Source organism: Epinephelus moara, chromosome 19 (genome assembly GCF_006386435.1).
Source record: "Epinephelus moara isolate mb chromosome 19, YSFRI_EMoa_1.0, whole genome shotgun sequence".
Classification (NCBI taxonomy): Eukaryota; Metazoa; Chordata; class Actinopteri; order Perciformes; family Serranidae; genus Epinephelus; species Epinephelus moara.
The window spans coordinates 8495025-8519552 of record NC_065524.1 but is presented as its reverse complement, the minus strand read 5'-3'; the positions used below and the strand labels follow the sequence as shown (position 1 = coordinate 8519552).

The 24528-nt window shown below is 39.4% G+C and overlaps 1 protein-coding gene across 1 annotated transcript in view; it reads right to left on the bottom strand.

Annotated features, from left to right (window-relative positions):
* The window catches only part of rin2a (Ras and Rab interactor 2a), a 66721-nt gene that overhangs the window by 27416 nt on the left and 14777 nt on the right, over positions 1–24528 (bottom strand). Inside the window, exons 2-6 of the mRNA XM_050070945.1 lie at positions 21976–22071; positions 14013–14113; positions 10112–10322; positions 8744–8855; positions 1474–1546 (exon numbers count right to left, since the gene is read on the bottom strand). Coding sequence (XP_049926902.1) covers positions 1474–1546; positions 8744–8855; positions 10112–10322; positions 14013–14113; positions 21976–22032 — 554 coding nt within the window. The 5' untranslated portion in view covers positions 22033–22071. The remainder of the gene's footprint in view (positions 1–1473; positions 1547–8743; positions 8856–10111; positions 10323–14012; positions 14114–21975; positions 22072–24528) is intronic.

Genomic DNA, 24528 nt, shown 5'->3' with positions numbered 1-24528 from the left:
CTAGATAATAATGGTTGGCACACAAAATATTGACACTTTAGGCACAATTTGGACATGTTCACTGTGGGGTGTACTCACTTATGTTGCTAGCTGTTTAGATGTTGATGGCTGTGTTTTGAGTAATTTTCAGAGGAAGGTAAATCTATACTACTATACAAGCTGTACACTGACTACTTTAAGTTATATCAAAGTGTCATTTTTATAGTGATGTCCCATGACAAGATATAATAAAATATTTCCAAAAATGGGAGAGGTGTACTCACTTAGGTGAGATACTGTATATTGATATAAACTGTATTGTCTAAATCTATGTCTTGCTTGAAAATATATCGATATATTGCAAAAAATCATATCGTCCAGCTGTAGTGTCGCCAATCATAATGCTTAAAACTTAATCCTACTTTCAAAAGTAAAAAGGCTCATTGTCTGTGCTATTTGAATGACACAACAATGACTAAAGATATGACAAATCTGCAAGAAAAAAACGTCTTCTTGCTCTAGCACCAGTGACACTACGTTCAATGGAACAGTTGTACACTAGTCATGTATTTCTATTTTAACTGTGTATCCATCTAAAAATGAATCTCTGCTTCCTTGTTTAGATGAAGGTTAAAGGTGGAATTCTTTGTGGAGTGTTTTTTTTACTTGACACTTCCTTCTTTGCCTTTGTTATGATTTGTAGTGTTGGTGAGTTGCATTAGGACCAAACTTAGACTGTTTCCTCCTCATAAAAATAACATATCTGTAAGAGTTATACTGTGAAAAAAATAGATTTATATACAATGTAGATTTTATTTCATACATTAATATACTTACATGATGTATTTTGTATATTGTAGTGTCCAATATTATGAATATACTTATATGCACAAGCACAACACATCGCAAATATCTGTAAATGAAGGGATTGAGCAGAGTCTCAGTGTTCCACATATATAAGAATCATGTTGATGGGACATTCTGAGCCTTAGTAATGTATTAAAAATACCGACAGTGCAACTTTTTTGCAAATTAGCCCCATTAAACCCATACCAAATTACCTATTAGCAGTTCCTATTTTTAGTGTTGCCATGAATGTACAGACAACTATCACTGATTTACTCTGATACTGAAGAAAATGTGTTGATTCTCAGGGAAAGGTCTGGAGTTCTTTTTTCTATGATTTCTAAACAGACTCATGGATGTTTATATGAAGGATCTTCTACAAGTGTGAGCCCCACTGGATCCTAAAATATGTGGATCATGTCTGAGTGTGTTCAGATTTGATGACTCAGGGAGGGAGAATGGATTTTGCAGCCCACGCCTCTCGACTCTCCCTCTGCAGATGGATAACTAGACAGTGGTTTATGTAATATACTCTATTCTACTGAAACTACTCTACTCTACTGTATTGGACATATAGATGAAACATGGATTACATCAGTGTGGTTTGCATGTCTTTCTGTGGTCATGAGTTCTAAATGCTCAACTCACCTGCTGATGCAGCAGAATGCCACCAGACGGAAAAGGTCCGCAAAGCTCAGCCCTGATCCCACCAAAGAGAAAGCTGTAAGAGCAGAGAACAACATGATCATGACACAGGAAACTGTCAGAGGAAAATAATTTAAAAAAAACAAACTGTGTCTAAATGAACCATGTGACTGAGCAGTTTAGTTCTAAATACCACCAAGCTATGCTTTGCATCGATATTTTTGATTATCTGGTTCAAAGAAATCCTGTGATGAGGATCAAAAACTGGAACTCCTTAGATATAAAATCATGCTGATTCTGCATGTATCATGTTTTAACTTATTTCATTGGCAAAGGATGGATAAAACATAACTGAGAAACAAGCACAATAACCACAGCCAAGTTTTAAACCAATACATACAAAGAAATGGATTATTTTTTATAATCCCTAAATTGACTTGACTTTCCCTGGGGATAAAAGAATAAGACTGGTATTATAGGTGTCATATAAATAATCAGAACAAATAGTAATGAGAGTGAGTGGTGGTAACCACTTTTCCCATGTGGACTCAAACTGTTGCTTAATGTGTAAAAGACATTTTGCTGGAAAACAGATCATGCAATAGTTGGGAGGAAGAAAACTTCTGCATGTGTCTTGCCTGTAATAGACTGTAGTGAGAACGTTTATGCTCACAACTTGGGACACAGGTACAACAGCTTCCAGTCAAGCCCTCTTACAAAGAACTGAACACGACCAAGATCTGAGTATAGGCAGAGATAACAGGCATTTAGCGTATCCCAGCTGACATTGGGTGAGAGGCAGGCTACACCCTGGACAGGTCACCAGACTATCACAGGGCTGACACATAGAGACAGACAACCACACCTACGGACAATTTAGAGTTCCCAATTGACCTATCCCCAACCTGCATGTCTTTGGACTGTGGGAGGAAGCCGGAGTACCCGGAGAGAACCCACGCTGACATGAGGAGAACATGCAAACTCTGCAAAGAAGGGCTCCCACACCCGGGATCGAACCGGGAACCCTCTTGTTGTGAGGTGACGGTGCTAACCACCACACAACCGTGCTGCCCGTGCTATGAATTGAATTCTCAAAATGTGTTGCTGTTCCATATCTAAAGTCTAGCACGAGATGTACAAGGTGTGGTGAAATAGTCAGTTCCCAGTCAGAAACAGCTCAAAAATTAACCATGTTATTTAGTAGTTATAAAACCACCAAACAATACTGTGCTTTGAGATTTTTAATGTGGCACATGGCACACTGACACTGGCCAATCAGCAGGCCCACATGGATTCTCTCTGCTTGACATTGAACATTCCATTTTAATGGCCGTGTGTCTCACATTTTGTTGACTGACTTCTTAAAAGTATTCATGATTGAATCAAATTTCTGATTCAAAGTTTCTACTATCTTACTGAGTAGTTCTTTTAGTCTGCTTGAGGTAATTTTAGGTTTAAAGTATTGTGTGAGGTTATTTTTGTTCAAAAACAATTGTTATCATAAATTAATATTGTCTATCACATTACGGGCAAAAAACCCCAAAAAAACCATTCAGCAGAATTCTGCAGATTTTCATTTTGGATCACCGCTGAAAACAATCAAAAAAATCCGCAGATTCCGTTTGGGTCTGCCAATCGGTCGTCTTTGCGTCATCTGCACAGAGTATGTCTCAATATCTGGAACACTCACAAAACTCAATACAACTCACAACAACAGTTCTCTGTTAAAGAACACACGCTCAAACAGGCCGCAGCACACTTTAATCAAGTTGCCAACTGAAATGAGTCACATAGAGTGAAACAGAAATTCACGTCAGTAAGGGAAGGTCAAGGTTTTAATATTGCAACATATTGCATGCTTGAGTTAAGTGATGTGGCTTTGTTCGTGTGGTGATACCAAAACAAATGTGAACAAAGCTTGATACAGCAAGCTTGATGGGAGCCCTAAGCTATCAATCTCCTCATCCATGGAACCATCTTCTTGTTTGGGTGTGGGAGGCAGTCAGCTTCTTCACATTTAAGAGAAGGCTCAAGACTTTACTCTTTGATAAAGTTTATAGTCAGGGCTGGCCCTGAACCGTCCCTTAGTTATGCTGCTATAGGCCTAGACTGCCTTGAAACACTGAGCCCCTCTCTCCTCCTCTTCTTCTCCATCTGCACACATTCATGTCTGTTCATAACTTCTCCTTCAGCATCTTCCCTGGAGTCTTTGTGCTTTCTTGTCATGCAGGTTTTTAGTGGGTTGTGGTTGCATGTGCTGCAATGGTCCTGTTTGATGCCCATTTCTACTATTCTTATTAGTAAGATTTCTATTATCATCATTATAGTTGTCATATATGTCGTATTGTTATAGTATCGTTGTTGCTGTGCATCTCTCTCTCTCTCGCTTTGTTTCTCTCAAGCCCCTGTTACACAGAGATCACACTATGGGGCCATTACGAACTTCCGCCTTTGCATTTTTACACAGAACCAAACGACCGCTGCATAATTCTGCTCCCATGTGTAATTTTAGACTGCATCCCAGCATTGCGGAATCAAAATGAGTGTGACATGTAACACAACAGCATTGGCCTCTGGTGTGACACGCGCAGCAGCACTCAATAACAATGGCATAAAATGGTAATAACAATCATTTACCATCCCTCCTATAGGGCAGCTATTCTAGCCCTCTGCTCAGAGGGTAAGGGGCTCCTGGAACTTATTGCTTTCCCAATTTGCAGACATTTTCAGCCACTGTTCTTCATCTTTAAGTTAGCTGCCAGCTGCTATCAGCTACTTTTTAAATCTCTCACGGTGGGTTGCATGGTGGGTATCACGTTGTCAAAACGTCATACCTGTGCCATCCATGATTCCATCCTGCTGGCTGTCGCATTTATACAGATATCGTTTCGGCGCTGTTAGTGCCTCCGTTACTTTCTCGGAGGTGAGACAGCACTGTTCCCTCATTCCCGGATCATACCTTATATACACAATGGTGAGGCGGAATAATGGCACGATATTACCTTGAACAGGCAGTGAAAAGAAGCTTCTGATGCTCACTTTGGGGCTTATCCCATTCGCTTTACCAAGCAGTTGAGAAGCAAGTCACAGAAACTTAACTTGATTCTTAAGGAGCTGCAGTGTTTATTCATGCACAAACTAACACTGACACATTACATTTACTACAGCTTGACAAATTTACTGGTAATTTCTTCTGTGCTCCAATTGCCAACACCTGTCTGCTCTGAGCACATCCACCCTCACTCTCTCTTCCTCTCTTGACTACACATTCACTATGCACTGAGCTATTCCTTAAAGGAGCTACATTACTCGAATAACATGACAACAGCGTGCTAATTACTTTCAAGAAAAAAAAAAAAAAATTTTACACTAGAAACAACCCGAACCATAATTCAATTTGATCCATTCTGAGACCACCTCTTTTTGTCATAGAGTGAGGCTGTTTGGTCTGGACCAGGGTCCGGAGGAGGTTTCACACCCGTAGAATTTGGGTTTAGATCAATCAATCAATCAATCAATTTTATTTATAAAGCCCAATATCACAAATCACAATTTGCCTCACAGGGCTTTACAGCATACGACATCCCTCTGTCCTTGATGAAACTGAAAAGTCTGAAAGTCTGGACCAAACAAGGTAGGTGTGAAAGAGCCCTTAATCTTGTTCGAAGTTATGTGATTATCCACAGATTAACTGCAGTAACTCGGCAAACAAAAAAAAGAAAAACAGGAACTCCTGACTCCTACAATAAGTTATGTTACATTTGTTTAAATAACTGTTCTTATCCAAAAACAGCCATGTATTAGAATTTTCTTTTTTTTTCTCGGTTGGTAGTGAGATAAAAGCATACATGTAAAAACTGTAGTAAGAAATAGATCCAAGCTATTTGAAGATTTATCAGACACCAAAACAGTACAAAGTGGGATATAATACTGAGAGGTATAAATTGATAATTCTGTATAGATATCACAGGGACCATAGTTTTATCCAGGGTAAACAGGAATGTGCACTTGTTAGTTTGCAACACAGCGCCTTGCAAGATGACATTGCATTAAAGTGAGTCAACTTTTTGCCAGCCAACTCTGTGTCTTTCTGCTGCAGCCCACTACATCAGCACCTCCCCTGCGCCATGCAATAGGCTTGCGGAAATGGCTGTGTTTTTTTCTCACACTGCTGTTGTTGGAGTGAACATGGCCATGCTGCTGTAAAATCCCAGTTAGATTAGAGCTCTGATCTGATTAACCCTTTACCCATCCAAAACAGGAACAAATGTCCCGTGTATAACTGTAAACTAATATGAACTGTGTAGAATGAGTCACTTAATTTAGTTTATCATCATGCTGTTGTCTTACCTGTGAATCAAACAAAGACTTTGGTGGTGCAACTGATTGTATTCCTCCATTTAATTTCCAGTGTGACATAATTTACAAACACACTTATTTAATCTTTAGGTTTAAATGGATGAGTAAGTGGGGTTCTGGAGAATCTGTCCATGTTAAACAGATTATTCTTAATCCAAAAGAAAGGTTTTGCATTCACGTTTCCTCCTCAAATCAAACTGAACTGCTGCAGAAAAAAAAATAAAATCAAAAGAATCCCTGTCATTTCACTTAAGGAGACATTACATGTTGGGAGTGACTATGACTTATACAGAGACTAGCAGGTTTTGCATGACACAACTCTCAGTGAATTGAGCACTATTTATTGTTGCGTGTCTTCAGTCTACACCTTTTACCACCTGTCAGAGAAAAAAGGGAAAGGGGAACAGAGGCTGCAGTGGCCGGTTTTTCACACGCAAGACATACTTTCACTCAGTAAGCATTTGGAAATTCCACTCTGGTTGTGAAGTGTCAGCACACACAGGTAAAAGAACAAGACACTACACATTCACAGCAGTGTGATATTTGCTCAAAGCTTCAGGAAAATCCCTGATTATCAGGTAACTGAAAATAGAACCAAACAAAGAAGAAGAACAGGGGATTTAGTGGTATGGGGTGATTGAAGAGGAGGAAGTTGAAAAGTAAAGCCTCCACGTCACCAAACGTCTCACAGACAGAGATACAGTACATCAAAGAGTCTGACAATTACATGAGATATCTCTCTGACTGGAACAAAGCCTCAAGAGGAATACTGTGCAGACAACAGGAGGTCGATCAAATCTAAGGTTGTCAATAATGTTGACCAGAACTATTTATTGGTTATGATGTTTTTGCAAATTTTGAATTTCTATTTCTATTTCTGTGAAATGTGTACCATGATCCACAAATATCTCACTATCCACAAACATGATTATTTTTTTTGTTGTTGTGTGATGTCACATCCACAAAAATACAGAGCAATCTGCCAATACAAATAACTTGCTTATAAACACTTATTTTAATTTAACATAAAAATGATAAAGGTTTTATAAATGTAAATATTTTCGCCACAACAGATATAAAGTCATATTACACATTTGTGGATACAGACTGGGAGGACAGACCAGAATGCAGCAAGATCATGGCCAGCAGCAGTGCTGGGTCTAACCTGTATAAAGGCAGCAACTCAAAAATTTGCTGATCTGACAGGGGAGCGGGGCAGTCCAGGATCAGGATCAGACACCCAGCATTAGGGGTTGCGCCAGCTGAATTCAAGTTTCTACAGACACTAACTGAAGGTCTGTCTCCGGAGTTGCCGTCCACTCTCCTCCCTGTGAAGTATTCTCCTACTGGTGGGGAGTGACATGGAGTGACTGGGGTGCGCTAACAAACTAATTCTTGTCTCATTTGTGGCCTGATAAACAGTCCCTATTTTTCAAACTGCGTGAGTGGGGTTTCCATGACTTTCCATGTCATTGGCCCTTTTTACATTGCTTGTTCAAGGTGGGAATTCGTGCTGTTATTCCGCCTCACTGTTCTTTATGAAAGGTACAATTGCGGAATGGGGGGACAGAGTTGTCTTGCCTTCAAGTCAGCAGCAGAGGTAGAAACAGTGCTAAATCAACATCTGTGTAAGAGCAACAACCAGCATGATGCAATCAGGGATGGGATGGGTGTGACATTTTGAAGACATGTTGTGTGTGACCCACTGTCAGGAGATCTAAAGAGCAGCTACAGGCAGTTAGCAGCTAACTCAAAGAAAAACGACAGAGAATGTCCGCAAATTGGAAAACAATGAGCCCTGGGCGCTCCTTACCCTCTATGCAGAGGATGACATCAGCCGCCATATGACAGAGACGGTAAATGATTGTTATTGCAATGGTATGCTATTGCTATTATTTATAAAGCGCTGCTGATGTGTATGTTATTTGTCACACTAGAGGCTGACACTGTTGTGTTACATGCCTGTCACACCTCTCTTGCTTCCGGGATGCCGACATGCTGTATGAAACCAGACACTGGCACAGCATGATGCCGTACTCATTTGGTTCTGTGTAAAAATGCAAAGGTGGCTATACAGGGTTGGCGTAGTTTCATCTAAAGTAGGCAGACTCTTGTTTTAGCCATCTCCCAGTACAGATTGTAGCTCTGCTGACGCAGTTACAAACTGCACCTTACATCTGTAGATTTTTTTCTACAGATCTGCTGCGGTATGAAATGGACAAAAAATCGCAAATAAATAGGGGGGAAATGTGAAAAGCCTGTTTCACATGTACTAGTGGTTCCACAAGTGTGTAAATATGACCTCACATGTATTTGTTGTGGTGAAATTTACATTTGTAAAACCTAAAACCTTTTTTATGTGAGATTAAAATACATGTTTACAGATAAATTATGCATATTTTTAAATTGCTCTGTAGATTTGTGGACACTTTACATAACACAAATACAAATAATACATGTTTGTGAGATATTTGTGGATTTTGGGACACATATATTGATTGACTTCTGTTACAACTATTAAAGTCCAATAAAAACTTCCATGTGTGTATTCTGTGTTTTTATTGTATGTGGGTCACAATGATTCAGGCCGGTATGATAATTGCAGGTTTCTGAACACACGAAACATGACTACTCAAGTGCTTTGGCCAAAATCTAGGCTGCATAATTACAGCAGCAGGGTAATTCCAGCTGAGCTACTAAGACAATTTTTTGTTAATACTGACAGTCACGGCAACCCCTGAGGACTGGTCACGCACATATTTTGCCACCGGGTAGGTGTGGTAATCCCCGTGATAGCCTCGTCCATTTCATACCACTGTCTAATAGTTTGTGTTGCTGGGGGAGGACTGAGAAACCGGACTGGCAGCTTTATGCATTTCAAAGTAAGAAAAAACAAACATTCCCAGATGCTTACTGTATTGGCTCTCCTTAACAGGGAAGTCTTTGAGGGGAACTGCTGAGTCTTTGTTCATGCGAAGAGATATGACTTTCTTCTGCAGGCTGGTTGACTTCCTCACCACGAATGTCTGCAGTCCAGGAGAGGAAACATCCAATCAGACACATACTTACTGTGAGCTCTAAAACCGTTTTGCATTTGCTTCTGATTACACAAATTGTTTTGCGTGTTATACTCTTTGAAACAAGTAAAGCTTTGCAGGCAATATCAGTACTTGTTAAAACGTTGAGTGGCACTTGAAGTGATGTGATTATATTTTAATACGGTTCAGTAAAATAAATCACAACACCTGTGACTGTATGATTTATATAAAAGTTTAAGCTGTCTTAATACAGAGAGGCAGTTTTGTGAACATTTTATTTTTAGTTCAGAGGATGGTCGGTAGGGTTGAAACAACTGATAACCTGTACAATTAACCCAAATAGTGAACACAAAAACTGCACAAAGTCTGTGTTAAACCAGTGATTTGGATGAATTCTGAGCAGATTATTTCCTGTGAATATTTCATTAGAGATGAGTTTTCCTGATGATTTTCAGGAACTTTTCATTCAATTCTCTGTCTATACCATGCTTTTTTTTATTTTAACAGTCATACATACTTAATAGGCATCTTTTTTTGATTAATTAATGTCTTCTTCTCCCCGACTCTTGGCCAGTGTTCTATTAGCGCTTTGGTTGTTTTAACTGCATACTTGTCTAAGGCAGGACGAGGTTGTATGGCAGAGATTGACAGCTCTGTCAGTATAGCTTTCGTTCAGGTCTCCACTGTGCCCTTATCAGTTTCATTTATATATATATCTATATATCTATATCTATATCTATATATCTATATCTAAATCTATATATATATATATATATATATATATATATATATATATATATATATATGCAATGTGGCAGGAGACTTTCAGGTCGAGAAAAAGAAATGCCAATTAAGATTAACTGTCATGTATAAAAGAAAACAGCTGATTTGAGTTCAGTGTAACATCATTCATGAGCCTTCAAAAACATAGGAAGGCCTGTAAGGCCTAAAAAGGTGCTGAATCTTGACTATAAACACATAGACTTCCTATATTTCTTTTTTAAGTTAAGACTGCAGTTTGTCATCATAAAACACTCACACTTTGGTTGGCTTAAAGCTGAGTTATTTGGTAGCAACTACTTTGAAAGCAGTAGTTTGTGGTGCATCATATTGAATTATCCTGAGGAGGTGCTGTAATGTTCTACCCGTCTTGTTGGGCTAGGAAGTTCAACTTTTACACCAAAGTGGAAGCTTTAAGTCAACGGTGTGGATAAAAGGAGTCAAAGTAGCCGATGTTCCCTCACCCCAGTCGGTTGGTTCTGCAGTATTTGTACGGCATCCTGGTGGCTGAGGCCCAGTTGTAGCCACACAGCATGCGTATGCACCAGTCTGTCCAGAACACTGAGCCTCCGATGGAGGGAGTCGTAGCCTGAATCTCTGGCTCCAGCCAGGCCCGCTCTGATCCCAGCACGAGGGGAGGCCTGCAGGAAAAGACCTCCAACCTCTTCACCCAGTCTGAAAACAAATCACACAAATATAAAATATACAACAATTCCTGTAAAGTACTTTTTTATGTCACCACAGAATGTTGTAACAAACACTTTCATTTTTTTACGAATTCAGTCGAACGCCAGTGTGATTGGAATATCTCAAGTAATAATGAGACTTATTTATGCTTATTCATCATTAGAGCCCACATGTTAAGACACACCACGCCACCACCATAATGACTTACTTCACCAAAAGACATTACAGCCACAAAGAACACACAGTGAATGACCGAGTAAATACATTATGATAGGTAGACACTAGAGTCAAGTCGCTACGACAGAGAACCTGAATTCTTGCATGTAACTGTGCCAAAAGAGTTTCAAATAGTTTTTTTTCCAGCAGTCTGAGCAGAGAAGGGAGAGAAATTGATGAAAAAAAGCTAATTAATTGGATGGAGAGATGAGGGCAAGATGGACTTTAAACTCTACAGAGAAGGCTAAAAGTAAGTGACCCTCACCATAGTGAGATGGAATTCAGTTAGTCTGAAGCTCTGCACTGAAACATAAGGAAGGGTGTTTCAAAATAACAGACAATTAAGTATGTTGTACTATCTTTTGCTGTGCGATTATTCATAATACAAAGTAATCCACCGTGGATGTTTGCTTGCATGTATTTGATTGGCCAATGCAGCACCTTCATAATGACCTATCATTACGTTGCAACCAAAGTTCAAGTATTTTACTGCTGGAAAGATGTTCTTTCTATAACACTAGGCAGTCTATGCAGTAATACTTTAGGTGCTAACCAGAAAAAAATGGAGAAAAATGGCTGTTGCATTTGCTTTTGCTCAAGAGGTAGAAAATCTGCAACTACCAGAATGCACTGTGCTACACCAGACCAATAAAAGCTTTTGCTGGTAGGTGAGGCAATCCAAGCTTGGCTGTTTTTGGCACAGGAAACAATATGTCGGCCAGCTGGTAACAAACAATCTGGCATAACAGTTCAACAGTAAAATACAATATTGCTTTATTTTGCCAGACTCCTCCTGTGTTGGCACCCTCGCTGCCCCAACAGACTGACACCAAATGAATGAGAGGGCTGCATTTTTTTTTAGCAGGGCTCTGTTGGTCTGAGTGTGGCCCATCACAGCTCATCAGAGTTTGCCATTTGCTCAATATTTTCAGCCACTTTTGTGTTGTTGTGTTTTCATGTCTCCAGCTTGCATACGAAAATGTAAACTGCCCTGATTACACTCTCCAACATCAAACATATGTTAAAATGATAATAATCAGGACAACAAGCAGTAACTGGATCAGAGGAGAAACAGCAGCACACTGTATGATCTTATCTCTTGTCAACACCAACTGACCCACGCTGAAACAGACTCGGTCCAACTTAAAACCAATCGTGCCTAAATCATATTTATATTAAGCTCAACCTCAATCACACTTTTACAAACGTTGGATTATTGCACTGCTACAGTGACAATCTCCCTTTTCATCCCATTGCATTGCTGCCAAAGCAAGTTGTTCCCTGTGAGAGTTTTTTAATGCACATTTAAAATGTGACCAGTGGGATCATATGTGTGTGTAATCTCTTATCTGAATGCCTCTTGTTGACATGATGTTGAAAGATGTGTTCAGCCAGAATGTGGTGTATATTTTAGAAGCAGATGAAAAGATACAAGTGAAATCAAACAACTGTGGAGAGTTGATGCAAATGGAAGTAAAGACGTGTCTGCTCAAGTTAATAATGTTTCAGCTTGAGGGAGAAATAACACAGCTGTATGACTCCACTGCAAGAACGGACAGATGAAGGGAAAAAAGAGATTCTCAAGTTCTTGGTAAATTTTGAAATTGGTCTGAGTCACAGCTAGGTCTCACGCTCACACCCACCCACACACACACAAAGTTGAATTATGAATGAATATGAATCTGAATGTACATGATATACAGTAGCTGCCCTGCACTGCAGTAACCTGTAGAACCATGGACTGTAAGTAAAGATGGACGACGCGTCTCCACTTCCTCCCACTGTTAAAAAGAGAAATCAAAATATCGGTGGCACAGTTGCTGCCGTGTTGCACTGGTGAGGTATCTTGGAGACAGAGTCTGCAGCGGTGATCTCCACGATATCCAGTTCCTGCCTGTACCCCATCCGACCAATCGTGAGCAGCACCACTGATCCAGAGTACAACAATTGGCACACACAGCCGTAAATCCTGATGTCAATCCCCCTTTTTATAGCATCAAATAACTAATTAAGACCAAACTTATCAGAAAAAAAGAATACTTAAACAAACATCAGCGTGTAAGAACCACCTAAAATGACAGAAACCATCTTTGGGAAAAATGTATTCCTGCACTTCGATATTTTAGTTTTGCCCAAGTCCCAGGGGGCAGGGTTTATGACCTATACTGTCACCAGCCACCAGGGGGAGATCGAGATGCTCTGCTTCACTTTTGGGGAGTCGTGATGTCATCCAACTTTATAAACAGTCTATGGTGTAAGTGTACACAAAGTAGCAGGCTAGTGTGCAGGAATGTTTATATGTTGCTTAGCAACAGTCCAGCTGTGAAACTTTATTGTGTCTGCTAAGCTAATTCATGATTAAACAAAATCTGTTGTTGCTCATTACTGCTAACTAATAAATGGTTCTTGTAGAAGAACTTTTGTGTAAAATGTAATATATGTGATACTGTGTAAATATTACATCATTAGATCATTGTTACTGATGCATTTTTGTGTGAGTAGCATTTTATTAGTGAAGTAGGTTGGGGCTGAGCTAATCTTTAAGTACTTTATACACTGTTGGTTAGTTATTCTTTTGACAATACATCATAGTTTAGAAGCCCATTATATTTTTGTATGTAAAATCTTCATTTGTCAAGAAACTCTTTACTACAGCTAATGGACTAATAATCCACTGATTATAATAATCACAATTCTTTCCACCCCACAGCAAGTACTGACTTGACACACACACACACACACACACACACACACACACACACAAAGAGAGACTTTTAAATGTGTGGGCAGCACTAATATGTTTCGAGTGCAGCAAAAAAAACATCAGACAGTGTATGACTAATTCACTGACTTTAAAGATAATTCAAAAGCAGATGAACTAACTGGAACTGATCACAGTGACTTCATACTGCTAGACCCTGTCACACTTCCTTCAACATGTAACAGGTACTTTCTGGATTACACAGAAAAGATGTCTGAGAAAATAATTACCTGAACTGCAAACCAAACATTCCAGTTCCTGGGCATGTTGTGAAACCTTTTTGAGATTATTTACACACACTGTGACTTTTCTTTATATAGCTGATGTCTTTTCATCAGAGGATTATCTGGGATCTAGATTTTCTACAGGTTGAAGATGTTGTCCAGGTTCACAGACTTATGGTCCGCACACGCACTACATAACAGTTCCCGGACAGCTTATCAGTTTGTCATGCTATCCTCTGATTCTTGACATAGCTTGGTGACAGCTTTGTGTCAGTATGTTGTCTTCACATTTCACATAACACAACATTAAATGTCTTTTAAGAGTGCCCTCTGCTGGTATCTACGGGAAACTGTGCTACATTAAATTTAATGGCAATACAGGCTGGCACATGAAAAGAAAGGTATCAATGAACACACAGACACACACACAGTCAAAACCAGAAAACTATCTTATGTGCAGACATACAATGAGCTCACCCATCAAGTGTATCTGTCTCATGGCCTCCTTCTGCAGGCTTCGTCTTTTTCCCCATCTCCTTCTTTAATGTGCCGATCTCCCAGGCAAATGAGTCGATCAGCTACAAAGAGACACGCAACGATACATTTGTTTAGTTAAAAATAAAACAGGTCAGAGATCAGCTTAGAAAGAAAGAATACGTATTTCTGTGGAGGTCGTTTCACGCTTTTCTACTGAATTTCTTATTAACTGGTTCTCATTGATGAACATTTTGTGTGTGTGTGTGTGTGTGTGTGTGTGTGTGTGTGTGTGGCTGTTTGCAAGACAGTCTACCCCCGCCTGACCACTTCCCACTGATCAGAGTTACTACAGAGGAACACTGACAGGAAACAATTGGTACAAGCCTGTCTGTGAATGATCCTTCATGTATGGGTCACATAACATTGTTATAAACACTATTATTTCACAGAAAAAAAACTTTAATTTGTAAAACCATTTACACAATGAATATTCGTAAATCACATCATACAATCATTAATGAACCTGTAAATTAAGTTCATGAAGTTTGATTTGGTTGCTATTATTAAATAACAAGATTCAATTATTATCTGTTCAATCTTTCTTAATTCATTGTATTGATGAGCCTCTTTGCCTGTGGCCCATCAGAGTCTAGGCTTGTCACAGTGTTTGTGTCACAGTCCTGGGAGTGTGAGCACAGTGCGACCAAAAGGAGTTGCGACATTCTGATGCCGTCACCACAGTGTGTACAGCCTGACCAGTTCACCAGCCCTGAATGTGACTCCTTTTGCAACCTTTTTTGCACAGTTTTTCTGGGTTGAAGGCTTTCAGTTAAGAAACATTTGGATTATGTCTGCTCCCAATTTAACTCACAAGCTACTCCCACTGAAGCGGAGACCATAATCAGCTTTTCGGATCAGGTCTAGTGAGATCATTCTGTTCAGTTATAAAAAAAAAACTGTAGTTGGTTATTTGCTGTTATATTTGCTGCAGCTGTCACTGCATCCACAGCATGATACATGGAAGAGATAATCTGTGAAAAAACATTATCTTCATGTGTAAAATTAGAAAGTTTGTGACCCAGTCTCCATGTTGAAAACAGTCGAGCCGAAGACTGAGCGCTGCCCACTGGCCGGAGCAAACACTCTCATGATACAGCTAAACAGTACACTCTAATATAATTCTGAAAGCATTTGAGGTCAAAAAGAGGCAATGCAGTGACAGAATCTTGATTCACATTTGATCAGTGCTGCCTAGTTTGACAATTTGACCGCAGTTCACAAGCAATGGTTGACATGATTGACAGCTGTTTAAGAGACTCCTCGGATCTTATTGGTTGTTTTCCATGAGCCGCGGTAGATTCTAGCAAATGCCATTGGAAGCACAGGGAGTGAGAGGAGGAACATGATTTTTTTTACAGACTATCTGTCTCGTGCTTCTGTGCAGACAGTCATCAAATATGACAAAGGTAACAAAATAAGCCTACCAGCCCCTCGAAACATATTATATCTTTTTTATTTAATGCATAAGCAAACTAGTCTTGGGTGGTATCATGGTAAAATGGTATACTGAGGTATTGAAAAAATTCCAAAAGTAAGATTTTAAATACCGTCAAAACAGTTTATTAGCCACATAATTTTATTCAACACATCATGTCCAACAGCAGGTGTCATCAGGTCCTCCAGCAAGAGGGGTGCCTATTCATGTATTCATTTTTCTATGGGCCATAAGTATTTAAACCCAGCAGGACTTATCTCCATCATAGACTATATATCAAGAAGGATGCATGTCTCTACTTACCCCCACTATACAGAATCGAAGCTAAAGTATAATAGGTATGTCGGCTGCCATTTTGCTCTGGTGGCATCATTTGGAGCCAGAGTCTGCTCAGCAGCAATCAAGTATCAAGTTTCTCACCCACACACCCTTCCAATCAATCACAAGTAGCACAACTGATTGCAAGCCCACCGGATGGCTCACACAGTTGTAAAATCCCCATTTTATAGCATTAAATAACAAACCTACTAGAAAAACAAACACTTGAACATACAGCAGCATGATAAGAACTACCTAAAATGACAGAAACCATCCTTTGGAAAAATCTATTTGATGCATACTTTTTAGTTTTTAGTTTGGCCCATGTCCCATCTGCTAACATGGGGGGCCAGGCTTTATGACCTGTACTGCAACCAGCCACCAGGGGGTGATGGAGATGTTTTGGCTTCACATTTGGGGAGCTGTCATGTTGTCCAAAGCCTAACACAAACCAAGCCATGAAAAAAATAAAGTGTAAAAACAACAAATTGTGGTTTTACTGAGGGTGGGGAGTTATGTGCTGAACTATATTTTGTCCAAGAGCAGTGACTTCCTGAGTCTTGTCTTCACCAAAGACTCAATATCTTCTTCTAACTCTAGCCAAAATGCAAATTATACTTTTAATTTCAAATCTATTACATACAGCTAGAAGAATTTTATTATCATCATTAGTTCTTATCATATATTCATACATGCAATATTTGGCCTCTCTTTGAAATTAGGCTTCATCACTGCTCCTTGAACTGTGTGTTCTCTTCATTGTTTCATTGATGTTTTAGAATCTCGATGTTTTAGTCTCTCCAAATCTTTGTTTGATAGTATTAGACCTGTCTTATTTATTAATTTCTTGGTTTTTAATCACTCTTGGGTTCTTAGGGTCCCATTTTTGTTCAATTCTTATTTAGTCAGATAGTTTGTGTTATTAGTTTAATGTCTGTAACTCACAGTTATTGCTGATTTTCTTGGCCACAACAAAAATAGATTTTTAATTTCGGCAAGACTTTCCTTCATAAACAAACAAAAAAAACAGATATGTGAATTTCTGTAGTATTACTAGTTCTTAATTTTTTAAATCTGCTGCCAAATAAATCAGCATGTTTTGATCTCTTAGGCAAACTTGAGCACTACTTTCCAGCAGAGGTCTCCATTTCTAACCGCACATCTACTGTGCGTTGTATGAAACCTGTTGACCTCCTCCTAACCCCTCTGTTAGTTCTATTAAAGCCATGCTGAATCGGTGCATTTACTACCCTTTACTACTCCTGAGGCTCTGAGCAAGCTTTTCTAAAAACTACTCACAAGGCTGCATGTTTGACCCTGACTCAACCCCTTTAAGTCAAACAGCTACCTAGTGTCAATGCACTGACAAGAAAATGTGAGCTCACACACTCTCATACAGAGATGAGCCTTAACAGTTGAATAAACAACAGGCACAGAAAGCCAAAAAACAGCATGAGCTAACAGCCTTGACCACTATGACACCCTGGTCTGATCAACATCTCCATCTAGAAAAGTTTCATTTTGAAAATGTTAAGTTATTGTACTTCTCCTTTTCGTTTTTTCTTTTCCTTTAGATGATTTTAGGGCTGAATAATAATGCCATATTTTAAGGCTATATTGCGATGCATGACATATATCTTGGAATTTTGAAATTTCCTCTAAACCACTGTAGACTACTAAAATACTATACTACCAAATAAACTACTGTTAAGTAGTAGTACTGTTAGGCTACTTTAAAGTTAAATTAAGTGCTGTTACTGTATAATAGATCGAATAAAGTACTGTTATAGTGAAATAAATCAAAGCACAACCACTGGTGCTTTTATTCTGGAGCACACGGATCGTCGCGGGCCACAAGTGGGTTTTTTTTTTGTTTTGTTTTTTTGGTGTAAACTCGAAGCTCCCTGTCACACTGGTGCTCCATATTTGCAGAATGCGACTAAATGGTCCCAATCTCGAGCCCTGCAGATACAAAAACACACTCCTCATCTGCTCACACACTTTTGCCCAGGACAGTGGCTGAGTGTTCTGGATGGGCGGGGAAGTGTGTATGTGACGTACCACGTTTGCCTTTTTTATTTTCTTCTTCTTTTCTTGAGTCCTGCATTAACTCTCCCAGTTAAAGCTGCTAAGCTTTCTATATATTTCAGTATGGTTATTGCAGTTCATGGAGTTCATGGATTCATGGATTTTGGAGAATGTGGTCATTGAATGCATTTTGGGTAAGAGCAATGAAAATAGGATTTAAAATTTGGTCCACATAGACTTCTGTTTCACTGACTGTGTGAGGAGTTTTGACAGTGTGACTTCAGTTTTAACCAGTGCATGTTTGCACTGTTTGTAAAAGCTTTAAACTGGTGAAACACAGGATGGTTTTCATTGTGACAAGCCACAGAAGTTAGCAATGACTCCAGTTTTTCAGCAAAAATGCACCCAGAACACAGACATGTCATTTTTTTGTCAGCAGACCAGTCAAATATTACTGGGAGTAATGAAGCAAGCTCAGTGAGTTGAACGAGAAAGAACAAGAGAGTTAACAAGTTCAGACAGCTTTTGTTCTATAGAAATACTAAATACTGGAATTTAGATGACCCTGCTTCTTGTCAGTGTGACACTGCCGTCATTTGTTTCGCTTCCCAATTATCTGTCTAGTTGGGCAATGCTTCCATTGGGTAACATCACATCAGTGGCTCGAGCGGAGCAAGGAAACAATTAGCTCAGCTGTTTCAAAGGAAATCGTAAATGTTGACTCATTTAATTTGCCAAAGGCACATTTGAAGATCGAAACCTCAAATATTAAAAACGACAGGATCGCTTTCTAAAATAAGTCCCTGACATGATTAATTTTTTTTCCTTTCTGCAGACATATGGCCTCCACTTCAGAGAGTGTGTTGGATTTTAAGGATTGGCGTTTCATTTTATAGGAACTTTATTCTAAATTCAAAGAGCTTTATTGGCCTAACCACTCAGATGCAGTACAAACTTCATTGTGTTATTAATATGCTGGGAAATATTTGAAATACTAATTGAAAAACTACAAAAACATGAGTGTTTGAGATGAATGCCTGCAAGCAACAGGCTAAACCAAGAAAAACATGATTGCAAGGTAGAGGGTTAAAAAAAACACACACACAAACATTTACTTATGTAGATGTTGTGAGTATATAAGAGCAAGAGTTGGTGGTGAAATCATGCTAAGTTTTACAAGGAAACTGGAGCTAGAAACCTATAGCTAGCTATATTTGGCAAGTAGACTGCAGCTAACACAAAATGGTATACAGTGTGGCACTGCTGAAAATTCCACAAGGTCAAGTGCCCACTGCATGCAATAAAACCACCTTTAACTAACAAAGTCATCCTTCAGGCATCATGAGGAAAGTATGTGTGCTTGGCATTGGGACTGGCCAGATGCCAAATAGGGCAGAAAAAACATTAAGAAAGAAGCTGGAAAATGCTGTCTCTACATCCATGACTGGTATGGCTGTAATAATATGTATGGTAAAATTTGAGGATATTCTAGTGCCTTACGTTGTACTATAAATACAATTTTGTATAGAAAAGTCAAAACTGCCTTGCCACCATGTTTCCAACCACCTATTTTGCTGTGGGGAGTTACGTTGACTTGCTGTCAGCCAACTCTCTGTGTGACTTTTCTCTATAATTTGCAAAAACTATTGGATAGCTACACTGAAATTCAACTTTTGTACATGGTGTTAGCTTAAATTGGCACATCTATTTTATGTTCTACAGTATATTAACTTCTCATGAGGCACACAAGCCTGTATTTGTACTGATCGCTCCATTTTATCTCTTGACTGGTCTGTATTGGTAGATTCCTGAACTTACTGACTCTTCTATTATTAGCTCTTTTTCTGGCCCCCCTTTATTTTACGTTTTCCATCAGGCTCACTTGCTGTGAGGTGTGGTTACACTTCAGGGCCGTGTGTGTTTAAGCCAGGCCTGTAATTATTACATGCTGCAGATAAACAGTGACACAGCCTTTACACTAAAGATGGGCGAGGATCAGTCTTTGAACTCTTTCTATCAGGTAGTTAAGCACACTAAGCAAGTGAACCACAGTATAAGGTGATACTAAGCTCTGACTATTGCCTCTTTTGTGTTTCATATAGAGACCCAATGCATGCCATTAATACTATACCTTATACCTATACTACTTGTGATTAATTTTAATACAACAATTTAATTCATTGTTAATTCACTGATTAATGTGTTGGTCAAAGTGCTGAGCAGTAGTCATAGAAACAAGCAACAACATTTTCCTTGGATTACCCAAAGCAAATAACATAATATATTGACTTATATTGACACTATTTTACACTTAGTGTCCCAGTAAAATAGAGATGCCAACTTAGTTGTCATTAAGGGTGTAACAATCCATCAATCTGGATCAATATACTGATTCAATAATCAAAGTGAAACATTGTCAGATAGCAGTAGGCAGATAATGGCAAGCAGCTGATAACCATTAGCTGATCTGCCTCAACACTGTTCGGCTGAAAAACGTGCAGGCTGAAATTCAACTGTGCTGTTCTGTCGGGAAATGCAGTGACTTAAACCAATGATGAGTAAGAAAAACTAGGAATAATACATGTAATTTGTTAAGCTATGCCTAGAGGAGGAATCCGCTAGCCGCTGGGCTAATTTATCCAATGTAAACATGCTTGAGCTAATCATGGTGACTAGAAAAAAACAGTCGTTTTGTCTATGAACCTTGACAGTTTTTACTGAGCTGAATTTGACACCTTTGTAAATGATCTTGTTATTAATCCATGTCTTATGGGTGTTGGGAGAAGTTTGCCTTCAGAGTTTTAAGTCGGATAGACCTGAAGTTTTAAGATAAATATGATGGTTTGATTTAAAATGGAAATATTTTTCCATAAAGTGCTTTCTGGCAGAAAGCCCTAAAGGTTAACTTAATCCCACGTGCTGTTTTATGTGTGTTAGTGGAGTCAGTATAAAGTAAACTTTTCTGCACTTAAGCGGTTACAATTACAAAAACTGGTTTTATCTTTTATGGCTAAATGGATGGTGAGATATGTAGGCAAAACACCTGTCAAGCTGCAGACCACTGTTCGATAACAACAAAGTTGTGATTTCATGAGTCACTGCTATGTTTTCAGCGGCTTTTTAGGCACCAAACATGGGTGTTTTGTTGTGACTCACTGACTTTTTCCAGCAGCTTTTTAGGCACGAAAGGCGGTTCTTTCTTAAGACACTGCTGCATTTCCAGCTAGTATTGTGCTCCCCAAATTGGATATCTTAAGCCATAACATTATCTAACCTAACCATAACCAAATGGTTTTTGTTCCTAAACCTAACCACACATTAATCACAGAGTTGTTGAAACATAAAGTTTGAATGTATCCACTACATAATAACGTGCAAGTGTAATGTATTGTGGTTTGCAGAAAACGTACAATGCCAACATTTTTTCTGAAGACTGAGTTGGCATTCTATTTTTGGGTGTTTCCAACTTGTTGTCAATGTTTTTTCCCCTGCATAGACCCAATATGATCAAGTGGTGGGAAGGATATGCAGCTGTGCAGTGGTACACATGTCTATAAAATACACACAAATGTACAAGAGCCAGCAATGGATCAGTCAAGCGTGAGAGACAGGGCATGTTACCAGTGGATATGGCAACTTTGATTACTACATAGCTACAATCATATAATATCAGCTGGTGTGGTCTGATGTATACAGTCAGTTCCTGTATTGTCATTTCTTGACTTGGTGAGGTGGGAATATTTGATGAGAGTCCTACTTCTCATTGTCTGACGAATATGACGCCCACTATTACTCCTTCCTTAAAAACAAATCTCTGTTAAGCAATCCAGGACAAACTGAGCTTTAGCAGAACAAGCTGAGATGAAAAGGCTGACAGTTACAAGCCACAGAGCTGTACTCAGGCCAGCTCCACCTCTCTCTTACTCTTTAATCTTCCTCAGGATTTAGCCCGTAACTGAAAGGTTTGTTGACCTCCACCGACAACTCCCTATGTGGACTTAAAACAAATTCGTTGAGGGTCTTCATGTAAACTACAGAATGGCTTATCCCTACTGCCCTTACAGTTCTGTGTGCGAAACTGATTTTGCCCCGCACAGATATAATTATTGGAGTGGCACGTACCTTGAAGAAACTGCCTTTCCTTTCCTGCTTGCAGGGTTGACTGGTGGTGATGGACATGTTGTCTGTAGAGCCTTTTCTGTCTAGCTATCTGCTGAACTGTCTGTGAAAGACAAAGGACATTAGAGCTATATGTACAAGACAGACAAAAACAAGGCAGCTCAGTTTTCCCCACTCAAGATCAGCCTCAGAGGAGATTTCTGACAAGAGTGGATTGAAAAAGATATTATTGAAGTTCCTCGAAACACTTCTTAATAAATAAATAAATGTTGATTGGGTGAAGAGGAAAAGAAGACAAAAGACTCCTACAATCAAAACAAGACTAGTTCCTTTTTTGTTCAGCCAAACCAAATGGTATAACTTGTCCACCGATCATTAGGTTGTTTAATTAATTGTCCACTACTGCCTCCAAGGACACAAGTGAACTTTGAAGCTCAGCAATAACGCCAAACTCGACAAGAGGTCTTAAATTGCAGCTGCCTGAGCTGATTGCGGCCACTCTCGACAAATCCAGCAAATGTGCTGAAGGGTGTTTCTGAAACACGGCACAGCTGCACCATGTGGCATTGTCTCTCCTAGCTCCCTTACAGTCAAAATGGTGGCAACACAATAACAACAAATGGGGAATTATTCATCTCTGTAGATGCTCCAGTTCAAAATGAGACCAAACTTTTTCTATCAATGTCAGTTTTTGAGCCAAGATGGAGGCCAAAATGTGCCCAGCAACAGACTTGTTGCTTTTAGTAGATTTCCAGAGAATTTGTAGCCCCTACCGGCCAGTTAAGAGGAGTGAGGGAGTCAGCAGTCAATGACGATGTAAAACAGTCAATGAAACAGGTTTTTTAACAATTGTGAATCACCGCCACAGAGTATATGGACGACATGTCTTTACTTACCCCCACTGTACAAAAATGAAGCCAAAATATTCCAGGTATGGCTGCTGCCATCTTGCACTGGTGACATCAATTGAAGCCAGTTTGTGCAGTAGCAATATCCACCCATAGCAACCCAACCCTGAGCAGCGCCACTGATTGTGAGCACAACAATTAGCTAACTATCAAATGATCAAAACCAAACTTACCAAAAAACACTTGAACATACAGCAGTGTGATAAAAACTACTTTAAATGACAGTAACAACTTTTGGGAAAAATGTATCTGAGGTGTACTTTGAGTTTTTAGTTTGGCTCATGTCCCATCCACTAACATGGACAGGGCAGGCTTTATGACCTGTACTACAGCCAGCCACCAGGGGGCAATCCAGATGTTTTGGCTTCACTCGTGAGCAGCTGTCACAGTGTCCATCTTTATTATACAATCTATGATCACTGCAACTAGTCCACTTTCCAGTGAGTTTAAGTTCTTTGATTAGCTATATGGCCTGCAACTTTACTGTTCTTGTTCACTCTCACTGCCCTTATAGTGTCATTCAGCCAGCTGATTTTATAAAAAATGCTCTAAAAACTTAATACACACGTCTGCACATCATCAAACAACAAACAAATAATGTTACCAACTAGCCAGTGCACACAGTGGAGCATTTAGCAGCTAAAGAGCCAGATATTTCCATCAGGAGTGGATAGTGGCCAAATACAGACCTAAAAGAGAGTGAATATTGGTCTGACATCCATCAGGTTGACAGAAACATGACTCCAAGTGAGTATTTATGTTCCTCTTTTACATCACTGCAGAACCTCGACTACTGGAGGTCAGAAGAAAAAAACAAAAAAAGGTTTCATCTAGTGTTATCATAAAGTCTACATTTTCATCTTCAGAATCATTGCTTTGTAACAATACTCTTTAAAGACCAGGGTCACTTGCAGTAACAAGAATCTTTTCTTTGTTACGTCTTCGATGAAGCTCTGGCAGCAATTTCATTCAAAACAATGAAGGCTCGGTCAATGTGGTTCCGACAAAACAGGTCCGTTGCTGAACACATGCACAAATACACACAGGCATGTTTGACCCAGATGTTTCAGCGGATCTTATTACAGCAGCTGATATGAGCCAGCTGTGTAAAGGCATGCAAACACCTCCCAGACCTCCCTATTATGAAAGGCACATGAAGAGGAAAATGCCATCAGCATCCATCTACTGACAACAAATTCATATCCTGACACAACAGCGCTTTGCCAGAAGATCGTTGTGGAAGCAAAGTCTTGTGGGTATTGTCAGACAGACTGGCATGTTTGGTATCTGACTCATTAAAGAGACTTGGGAAACCTGCTGAACAAAACATTTGCTGTTCAGAGTCAGCTATGTTTCAATTCAATTCAATTCAATTTTATTTATAAAGCCCAAATCACAAATCACAATTTGCCTCACAGGGCTTTACAGTATACGACATCCCTCTGTCCTTATGACTCTCACAGCGGATAAGGAAAAACTCCCCAAAAAAAAACCCTTTAACGGGGAAAGAAAACGGTAGAAACCTCAGGAAGAGCAACTGAGGAGGGATCCCTCTTCCAGGACGGACAGACGTGCAATAGATGTCGTACAGAACAGATCAGCATACTAAATTAACAGTAATCCGCATGACACAATGAGACAGAGAGAG